This window comes from Syngnathus floridae, chromosome 11 (genome assembly GCF_059516105.1).
Source record: "Syngnathus floridae isolate MCC-2025c chromosome 11, RoL_Sflo_1.0, whole genome shotgun sequence".
Lineage (NCBI taxonomy): Eukaryota > Metazoa > Chordata > Actinopteri > Syngnathiformes > Syngnathidae > Syngnathus > Syngnathus floridae.
The window spans coordinates 4,402,005-4,411,587 of record NC_142423.1 but is presented as its reverse complement, the minus strand read 5'-3'; the positions used below and the strand labels follow the sequence as shown (position 1 = coordinate 4,411,587).

Genomic DNA, 9,583 nt, shown 5'->3' with positions numbered 1-9,583 from the left:
AGGCTCCATGTAAACCCGCTAGTGTCTACCTAGAGCTCGAGCGCTATCTAGTGGACAGATTTTGGTAGAACACCATTCTGAGTGATCCCAACACTGAACATTTACTGTTTCTAGAGAAAGAAAATTTTGGTGTGTACAGGAATTGTAACTATTATTTTGTGACGGTCCCATATCAGCTGACTGCTAAATTGATACAAATAATGACAGACGGATCATGTTGATTTATAGTCATTTATTTCAAAAATATATTTCAGTCACGCAGGTCATATGTGTCTGTCTGTGTTTTTGGAACTAGAACGTGACTAATAGCTGCAGTGACAGTCCAAAATGTCTCTCTGACGTGATATTATGACTTGGACTCTGGAGTTGGTGAGCATTTGAAGTTTTGAAGCCATCATAGTAAACTGAGGCCAGTTATCCAGCACCTCCACATACCTCAGTTCCGCCATCTTCTGAAAGCCCAAAAAGTCTTTTTCCGACACATGCTGACCTCGGATTTTGAGGCTTTTGAGTTTTGGAAAGAGCTGAGGGATTTGAGCAGTGAGGGTTCCCAATTGTGTTGGCCAGGAGTCTATGTGGAGATGGAGGAGATTGGGTACCTGCGACGCAAGGGAGGTAAACTCTGTAGAAGTTAGTTTAGGAACACGTAGCGTGAGCCGGCTCAGCGAAGCTGGGAGGGAGTGGACGTATGTGTGAACGCGTGGACCCATTTTAATGACTAATGTTGAGAGTCGAGGGAGGCCGCTCAGACATGCTCTCAGGTTCTCACTGACACCATGATTGGGTAGAGTATCATAAAAATCAGCGCACCTATAGACAAGAACCAGCGTCTGCAAGTTAGGGAGTACTTTCGTTATCCAAAGTAGGGAGGGATCACAGTGAATGAGTTCCAAACTGGACAGTGCATGTGTGAGTGAGGGCACTGGGAAAGATGTGGGGATCAAACATCTTTCCACACCACAGCCACAAGTCAATGACAGATGCTTCAGGCGAGGAAGGTAACAAAGTATCGAGGAAATCGTTATCGTACAGTGTTCCCTGATCCCAATGTCATGACACACCAGAGATGTCAGATTTGCAAAGTCCCTGATTGCACAAATCAAGTGTTTTATGGAATTGGCGGTGAACTGAACTTGGCAGATACTGAGATGTGTCAATTTCTCCGCTTCACACACCACGGAGGCGTTCAGCAAAAGGGAGTTGGAACTGCACCTCACAGCCAGATGTGTCAGGAGGGCAAAGTTCTTTAAATTGCCCAAGACCTCTTGAGTACTTTGCTCCATGAGCAACGAAGTAACAGAGGGGAGGCCAAGAACTAACTGCTTCCAGTGCTTCTCTCTGGTGCTCCTCATCACCACGTTACTGATTTTCCTTCGGCGCAGCGTCTCCCAGAACTGAAGGCTGTAAGATCCTTTTGGGAAAGCCAGAACTATAGTCCAGTCTTTCCACAGCAATCCACAGTCGACAAGTTCCTTTAAGTACGTGCAAGTCACCCGCACGCTGTGCTTGTCTGCCACGCTGAGATAGCCCAGTACATGGACCCACACTTCTCCTGGAAGTTGGTGGAGCATCATATTTAGGTTGGCGAATTATAAACTCACGAGCTGTATAGAATCTTAATGTCTTGGGAAACACGCGTACATCGTGTCATTCTTCCACCCTGAGGCTCGATGCTTCTTCTTGTGTAGTTTATTTGGCAAACCCCAATGTTTGTTAAATTATCGCCACCTATCGGACGGCAGTATAGAGCAGTGTAGTAGCAGCAGTGTTTCTTTTTTATTATTGTTATACTGCATCTAAAAATCCTATAATTTGAATCTTTGCTTTAATATATATATTTATTTATTATTTTGAATTTTGGTGCAGCTTCAAAACTTGGTTTCTCACTTCCTTACAAATGATTGACACTTGCATTGCCCAATAGTGGCAATGGTACGCCCAAATGTCCGACGCGATTGGTCAAACACTTTTGTATAAAAACCGCTCGTTTCTTTCCGCTTCCTCTCTTTTTCACGCGACCCTCAGAGTAAGTCGCTTGCTACGTATTTTAGAGCCTCCCTAAAAGAAAAATAACTTTGTGTACCCAAACACGCAGTTTATTGCCTCCCTTTGTCTCAAGCGTATTTACATGTTTTTCAATTGCGTGTCGCGTTAAACGGTCCTTCGTCGTTATGCCTGTTAAGACACTGCTAGCACGCTAACTGTCGGCTAACCGTCGGCTAACCTTATTAGCTAGCGTTAGCAGTCTAGCACGTGCTCTCCGTTTTACTTCGGTATTATTCTGCATCGAAGTATTTACGTTCTAAAATCGCTAATACAGAATAGGGACCATGACATTTCGTCTTACTAAATGAAAATGAATTTCTCATTAAAGTATTTCATACAACCAGATAAGCTATTGTATGTGGCACAAGATCTAATGCCGAGAAAACTGAGTAATAAGTTCATGACGTACATTTTAGTCATGCTGTAAATTTCTCTTCTAAATAGTAACACAAGCCTTGCAGTTAGTAATGTGATGACCCAGTTTAGAGTACATATGCAAGCTTTCAAACAAGCACTCTTTGATTGCAGGTAGTACCTTGTCTTTAAAACAGCTGTTAAGCGAATCCTTGGAAGCACTGCAAAGATGCCCAGGGAAGACAGGGCCACGTGGAAGTCCAACTATTTTTTGAAAATCATCGTAGGTATCCACTAGCAAGCTCTTTAATTTTTCATGCTGTTTAATATGCCTTTTCTGTATTTTGGGCTGTTATTAACAAAATAAATCATGTTACAGCAACTCCTGGATGACTATCCAAAATGCTTCATTGTCGGAGCAGACAATGTGGGCTCCAAGCAGATGCAGACCATCCGCTGTTCTCTTCGTGGCAAAGCTGTGGTGCTGATGGGTAAAAACACCATGATGCGCAAGGCTATTCGTGGCCACCTGGAGAACAACTCTGCTTTGGAGAAGTGAGTTGTCCCACTTTTTGAATATCAGTTGCAGGACAGTTACGGTACAGCTTGTGTGGTGCTGTATTATCGTTCCCCCTGCAAAAAGTAAACCGTTTCCACGCTATCCCTGTTTGTCCAAACCTCCTGACAGCCAGGGACGCAAGGTCTCAGACATGTGTTTTTGATTTGTTCAATGTGAAAAAACTTACCTAACAGCAGTCTGCATTTATCAGGCTCCTGCCCCACATTAAAGGAAATGTGGGTTTTGTCTTCACCAAGGAAGATCTGGCAGAGGTCAGGGACATGTTGGTGGCCAACAAGGTATGGCAGACACTTGCACACACTTGCTCCTAAATTTCTAGCTATCCCTCGTCTGTCTGAACCTTCTGACTGCTGAGGGGTGCAAGGTTTCAGACATGCATAAGTAAAGTTGCGGTTGGGCTTTATATTATTTTAGTTAGGGTAAAATTAATGTACGTAACCTTTCTGGGATGATTCAGGTGCCAGCTGCTGCCCGCGCTGGAGCCATTGCCCCCTGTGATGTGACAGTGCCTGCCCAGAATACTGGTCTGGGTCCTGAGAAGACATCCTTCTTTCAGGCTCTGGGCATTACCACTAAGATTTCCAGGGGAACCATTGAAATTTTGGTAAGCTTGATTGAAGTAAATTGAATATATCAAAGTCGAGCACAAGTTTTAACTCACAGTTTGGTTTCCTATAGAGTGACGTCAGTCTGATCAAGACCGGCGACAAGGTGGGTGCCAGCGAGGCCACGCTGCTCAACATGCTGAACATCTCGCCCTTCTCCTATGGACTTATCATCCAACAAGTCTATGACAATGGCAGTGTCTACAGTCCTGATGTGCTTGACATCACTGAGGCCTCTCTGCATGCCAGGTTCCTGGAGGTAAGAGAAAATGATTGCGCCAGCTCAGTGTGGTCAGTGTTAAATGTCTCTCATTGTCTCTTTAGGGTGTGAGGAACATTGCCAGTGTGTCTCTTGAGATTGGCTATCCCACGCTTGCCTCTGTGCCCCATACTGTCATCAATGGCTACAAGAGAGTTCTTGCCATTGCTGTGGAGACAGACTGCTCCTTCCCATTGGCAGACAAGGTTTGTATTTAGAAAGTGGAGCTGGCGAAGGAGTGAGGTGATTCAGGTTTTTGTAAGTTCTCACTTTATTCACACAGGTCAAAGCCTTCCTTGCTGACCCATCTGCCTTTGCTGCGGTGGCAGCGCCAGTTGCAGCTGAGACTGCAGCAGCTCCAGCTGCTGCCGCCAAAGAAGAAGTCAAGGAGGAGTCTGAGGAATCAGATGATGACATGGGCTTCGGGCTTTTTGACTAAGACCATGATTTCAATAAAATGTCAAACTTTGAGTCTTTGCATGATTCCTTTCACTGTGATCCCCCCAAAGGAGCTCATTATTAGAGCTCAGTTTTTAAATGAACGTTTTGTGTACATGGACCCTCACTTCTCCTGGAAGTTGGTGTAGTGTCATATTTAGGTTGGCAAACTGTAAAATCACGAGCTGTAAAGTTTACTTTCTTGGGAAAGGCGTAAAATACTATAAAGCCTGCTGTCATGTCATTCTTCCACCCAGAGGCTTGATGCTTCTTGTGTAGTTTATTTGGTGTTTGGCAAATGACATTGTTTGTTGCATTATCTAAAAGATTCAAATAGTAGGATGTGCTTTTAGATGCAATATAAGAAAAAAAAATGCTGCTACTACACTACCATCCGAAAGGTGGCTGGAATAGAATGCCCTTGAAAAATGATATTAAAGGGCATTCAATTCTATTATCGCCACCTATCAGATGGTAGTGTAGTAGCAGCATTTTTTTTCTTATATTGCATCTAAAAGCACATCCTACTATTTGAATCTTTGTTTTACAATATATGTATATATTTCTTTTGAATTTTGGTGCGACTTCAAAACTTGGTTTCCGCTTTCCTTACAAATGATTGACACTTGCATTGCCCAATAGTGGCAATGTTACGCCCAAAGGTCCGACGCGATTGGTCAGACACTGCTATAAAAACCCGTTCGAGCGTGGCCTCTCCCTCTTTCTTTCACACGACCCTCATTGTAAGTCACTCTCTATGTATTGAGAACTTTGTGTATCTAACCACGCAGTTTGTCGTTTGTTGGTCTCAAGTGTATTTGCATGTTTTTCAACTGTGTCTCGCATCATACGGTCCTTCGTAGTTATGCCTGTTAGACACCGCTAGCACGCTAACCGTCGGCTAACCTTATTAGCAAGCGCTAGCCGTGTAGCACGTGTCTCGTTGATTTTTCATCCGTCCGTTTTACTTCGGTATTATACTCAATCTAAGAATGTATGTTCGAAAATCGCTAATAACATCGATTACGCATTGGATAGGAACCGTAACATTTTGTCTTACTAAATGAAAATGACTTTCTCATTAAAGTCTGTCTTACAACCAGATAAGGTAATGTATGTAGCACAAGTTTAAATGTATATTAAAAAAAAAACGTTGAGGTTCACGACCTACATTTTGCAGTCGTGCTGTAGAGTTCTCTTAAATATAGATATAGGTGAGTTGTCCCACTTTTCTACTGTTTGAATATCAGTTGCAGGATTGCTACGGTACAGCTTGTGTGGTGCTGTGTTGTCGTTCCCCCTGCAAAAAGTAAACCGTTTCCAAGCTATCCCTGTTTGTCCAAACCCCCTGACAGCCAGGGACGCAAGGTCTCGGACACGCGTTTGTGATTTCTCCAATGTGAAAATACTTGTCTAACAGCAGTCTGCATTTAACAGGCTCCTGCCCCACATTAAAGGATGTGTGGGGTTTGTCTTCACCAAGAAAGACCTGGCTCTTGGACTGCGTTCTCCTGAAAAAAAAAAAATCATGTTTATAGCAAATCCTAGATGACCAGCCAAAATGCTTCATTGTCGGAGCAGACAATGTGGGCTCCAAGCAGATGCAGACCATCCGCTGTACTCTTCGTGGCAAAACTGTGGTGCTGATGGGTAAAAACACCATGATGCGCAAGGCTATGCGCAGCCACCTGGAGAACAACTCTGCTTTAGAGAAGTGAGTTGTCCCACTTTTTGAATATCAGTTGCAGGACAGTTACGGTACAGCTTGTGTGGTGCTGTATTGTCGTTCCCCCTGCAAAAAGTAAACCGTTTCCACGCTATCCCTGTTTGTCCAAACCTCCTGACAGCCAGGGACGCAAGGTCTCGGACACGCGTTTGTGATTTCTCCAATGTGAAAATACTTGCCTAACAGCAGTCTGCATTTAACAGGATCCTTTCCCACATTAAAGGAAATGTGGGTTGTCTTCACCAAGAAAGACCTGGCTCTTGGACTGCGGTCTCCTAAAAAAATATCATGTTATAGCAACGACTGGATGACCAGCCAAAATGCTTCATTGTCAGAGTAGACAATGTGGGCTCCTAGCAGATGCAGACCATCTGCTGTACTCTTCGTGGCAAAGCCGTGGTGCTGATGGGTAAAAACACCATGATGCGCAAGGCTATGCCCGGCCACCTGGAGAAACACTCTGCTTTAGAGAAGTGAGTTGTCCCACTTTTTAAATATCAGTTGCAGGACAGTTACGGTACAGCTTGTGTGGTGCTGTATTGTCGTTCCCCCTGCAAAAAGTAAACCGTTTCCACGCTATCCCTGTTTGTCCAAACCTCCTGACAGCCAGGGACGCAAGGTTTCGGACATGCATTTTTGATTTCTTCATAGTGAAAATACTTGCCTAATAGCAGTCTGCATTTAACAGGGTCCTGCCCCACATTAAAGGAAATGTGCGTTTAAATCAGACACATACGTGCTCCTAAATTATGATACTGGACTTATTTTTAATTTGAGGTGGAAAAAAAAAATCTGAAAATGAGTCTTGGGATTTTAGATCCAGTATGCTGTGCTGTCAGGTTTTTGTAAATTCTCATTTGTCACACAGGTCAAAGCCTTCCTTGTTGACCCATCTGCCTTTGCTGCGGTGGCAGCACCAGTTGCAGCTGAGACTGCCAAAGAAGAAGTCAAGGAGTCTGAGGAATCAGATGACGACATGGGCTTTGGGCTGTTTGACGAAGATCACTATTTCAATAAAATGTCAAATATTGAGCCTTTGCATAATTCCTGTCACTGACGTGACCCATCCTAAGGAGCTCATTAGGAGCTCAATTTGTGAATGAACGTTTTGTGAAATCACTGCAGTAATTATTTGCATGTAACAAACTAAATTCTCTGGTAGATATAGGATTTAAAGTAAACCAAATAGATTTGCATTTTCTACAGCTTTCAGACGTTTACTTAGCAAAAATCATGACGTCATCAAACAAATCAAAACCGAAAATGTCTGACAGTAATTCAGTCCGTGGTGCTAGAAAAATTGGCGGACGCCGCTTCATAGCACCTTGCTTTTATTTTGAAGACTCACACCGGAAGTGACGTTTAACCCTTACTGCTGTGACTGCGCAGCTGCAACACGGAAAAACATTCACTATGGCTGAGGTACGACGTTTTAATATTTCTCTTCCTAGAAAATCTAACCCAAGAGTGGTCGTAGATATATCTTAGCAAGAGAACACTTTTTCATATATTGCTTGTGTTGGCAACAACGGTATTTACCTTAACTGTGTCTAATAACGAGCAAATTGCTTTAGTAAATGTAAGCTAAGATTTATTAGCAAGGGTGAGGTGTCAACTCATAGTGCGATTTCTGTGCTGCAATCAATGTAAACGAAGTTTTCCAAGGCTACTACAAAACATTGACGACTTTTATGAGGTTAATTTCTATTATACTGCTTGTGTGGAAAATTAAACAAGTTGATTTATTTGTGAAGACTCACAGTTTACAGGAGCTCCAGCAACCTGTTGTCAGCACCAAGGTGTTCATTCAGAGGGACTACAGCTCAGGAACTCGTTGCAAATTTGTGACTAAATTCCCTACCGAACTCGAATCCAGGGTACGTTATTGGCCTGTTTGGATGCAATCCATATTGAATCAACGCTCACTTGCTTTTGTTCCTCTCTAGCTGGACAGGCAACACTTTGAGGAGACTATTCAGACTTTAAACAACCTGTATGCCGAAGCAGAGAAGCTCGGGGGGAAATCCTACTTAGAGGGCTGCTTGGCCTGTCTCACTGCCTACACCATATTTCTCTGTATGGAGACCCAGTATGAAAAGGTAAGCTTGATTCTTTTTTTGTGAGTAATACAAGAAGCCATATCACAAGAATTTATCATGCAGTAACGGTATACTGGTTTTGAACATTTGTGAGCAGGTGTTAAAGAAAGTCGCCCGATACATTAAGGAGCAAAATGAGAAGGTCTACATGCCCAGGAACCTACTGCTGACTGACCCCATTGAGCGAGGCCTCAGAGTCGTATCCTGAGCTCATGTGAAATAATTGTTGCCAAATATCAGGAGTTTCTTTTTGTTTGTTTTTTGCAGAAAAAGCCTGCACTGTCATGAAAAATATTTAAAATATCAACCTTAACTAACCATCTTTCAGGTTGAAATCACAGTCTTTGAAGACAGAGGTTTTGTCCCTACAAATTAAGCTCAGGGTATGTGTTTTTTTTAAATATATGTCTATTCTTGGTTTAATTACAGTATTTCCAGAAACTCCAAATAATACCACTTTTGCAGATGCATTTGATTATACAGTGATGGAATTAGAAATACATTTCCTTGTGTTCTGCTCACACATTATCATGTTTCTTGTGTGCAGACTGGTGACCAACTGATCATCCAAACAAGCACTCAGATGTCTGCTTCTCCCGAATCAATGTATATAATAATTTCTTGCTCTCTTTTTTTATTTATATCCTGTACATTCCACTGACTATGTTCCTCTGCTTTACTTTGTACACATGGTGATTGTTCTGCGCACAAGGTGATGTATCAAGGTGATCCAAGACCGGGCCTTTAAAATAGTGCCAATGTGGACCATTAATATGCCTCCAATTCCTCCAATAGTTAGATCAGTGTTTTGTGTGTACTACTTGTTGGTGAGAGTTGCTGTGAAATCAGATGCGAAATTAAGTAGTATGTAAATCGGGAACTGTGGTAAAGTGTTAATTTTTAAACTGGAGATTTTTATGTATCTAAGTTGATATTTTTACAGTTTTATAAGCAGATCGTTAAAGGTGCCACTCTTAAATGGAGTTATTGTAAATGTGGGTATGATCACCACAGAGCCACTACTCATTCCACACATGCTTGTTGATATGGGTGGTGTACTTTTCTTATCAACCATTTATTTAAGTTTGTGTTTCCCAACTTTTGCAGCAGTATTCTACAGAATTTGGTTTCTCCACATAACCTACTTAAAAAATACATGTATTGCCATAAAAGACATCTGACCTATAAAATAATAATGACACAATATATAAACTACATAGATACAATGGTTACATCTGCCTAATTATCAATCCACACAAAGGTTTGCTTGCGAAACCTTGATCTAACTAAATGACCTTTGGTCTTAACACTTTTTACTTTCGTTATTAGTCAAATAAGCATTTATTGAATGTTTCCGTAATAAATAGTACTTATACACGTAGTTTACGTTTTGATTGTGTTTATTTCAGCAAGACCTCCACGAGCACAAACCATACTTGGACATTTTGTTTGCCTTACGGCAGTCATATTTTGATT

The 9,583-nt window shown here is 42.1% G+C and overlaps 3 protein-coding genes across 5 annotated transcripts; 2 read left to right on the top strand and 1 right to left on the bottom strand.

Annotated features, from left to right (window-relative positions):
• Nucleotides 1-217: 217 nt before the first annotated feature.
• On the bottom strand, nt 218-1,697 carry LOC148390418 (uncharacterized). The gene has a single exon (XM_088390043.1). The coding sequence runs from the start codon at nt 1,572-1,574 to the stop codon at nt 303-305; it is 1,272 nt and encodes a 423-aa protein (XP_088246169.1). The 5' UTR covers nt 1,575-1,697; the 3' UTR covers nt 218-302.
• Nucleotides 1,698-1,951: 254 nt separating this feature from the next.
• On the top strand, nt 1,952-4,315 carry rplp0 (ribosomal protein, large, P0). Its single transcript, XM_088390500.1, has 8 exons — nt 1,952-2,026; nt 2,575-2,683; nt 2,780-2,955; nt 3,171-3,258; nt 3,438-3,584; nt 3,659-3,844; nt 3,910-4,050; nt 4,128-4,315. The coding sequence occupies exons 2-8, from the start codon at nt 2,630-2,632 to the stop codon at nt 4,281-4,283; spliced, it is 948 nt and encodes a 315-aa protein (XP_088246626.1). The 5' UTR covers nt 1,952-2,026; nt 2,575-2,629; the 3' UTR covers nt 4,284-4,315.
• A 2,953-nt stretch (nt 4,316-7,268) lies between these two features.
• Nucleotides 7,269-9,488, top strand: LOC148390416 (golgin subfamily A member 7-like). Of its 3 annotated transcripts, XR_015861465.1 has the most exons (7): nt 7,269-7,430; nt 7,763-7,885; nt 7,955-8,107; nt 8,205-8,306; nt 8,436-8,490; nt 8,655-8,713; nt 8,820-9,488. XR_015861465.1 is itself a non-coding variant. In XM_088390757.1 (6 exons), exons 1-5 carry the CDS (start codon nt 7,422-7,424, stop codon nt 8,481-8,483), a joined length of 435 nt encoding a protein of 144 aa, XP_088246883.1. In that variant the 5' UTR covers nt 7,269-7,421; the 3' UTR covers nt 8,484-8,490; nt 8,655-9,488. The 3 variants fall into 3 exon arrangements, 2 of the variants coding, with proteins under 2 accessions (XP_088246883.1, XP_088246884.1); XM_088390757.1 differs by having other exon boundaries at nt 8,655-9,488; XM_088390758.1 differs by lacking the exon at nt 7,269-7,430 and adding an exon at nt 7,685-7,704 and having other exon boundaries at nt 7,771-7,885; nt 8,655-9,488.
• The last annotated feature ends 95 nt before the right edge of the window (nt 9,489-9,583 follow it).

Excerpts from the sequence above, each read along its gene's own strand:
- LOC148390418 (XM_088390043.1), bottom strand. The coding sequence starts at position 1,574 with ATGATGCTCCACCAACTTCCAGGAGAAGTGTGGGTCCATGTACTGGGC.
- rplp0 (XM_088390500.1), top strand. The coding sequence starts at position 2,630 with ATGCCCAGGGAAGACAGGGCCACGTGGAAGTCCAACTATTTTTTGAAA. Across the intron at positions 2,684-2,779 it reads ACTATTTTTTGAAAATCATC|CAACTCCTGGATGACTATCC; the intron begins GTAGGTATCCAC and ends ATCATGTTACAG. Across the intron at positions 3,845-3,909 it reads TGCATGCCAGGTTCCTGGAG|GGTGTGAGGAACATTGCCAG; the intron begins GTAAGAGAAAAT and ends TTGTCTCTTTAG.
- LOC148390416 (XM_088390757.1), top strand. Across the intron at positions 8,108-8,204 it reads TGGAGACCCAGTATGAAAAG|GTGTTAAAGAAAGTCGCCCG; the intron begins GTAAGCTTGATT and ends ATTTGTGAGCAG. Across the intron at positions 8,307-8,435 it reads TTGAGCGAGGCCTCAGAGTC|GTTGAAATCACAGTCTTTGA; the intron begins GTATCCTGAGCT and ends ACCATCTTTCAG.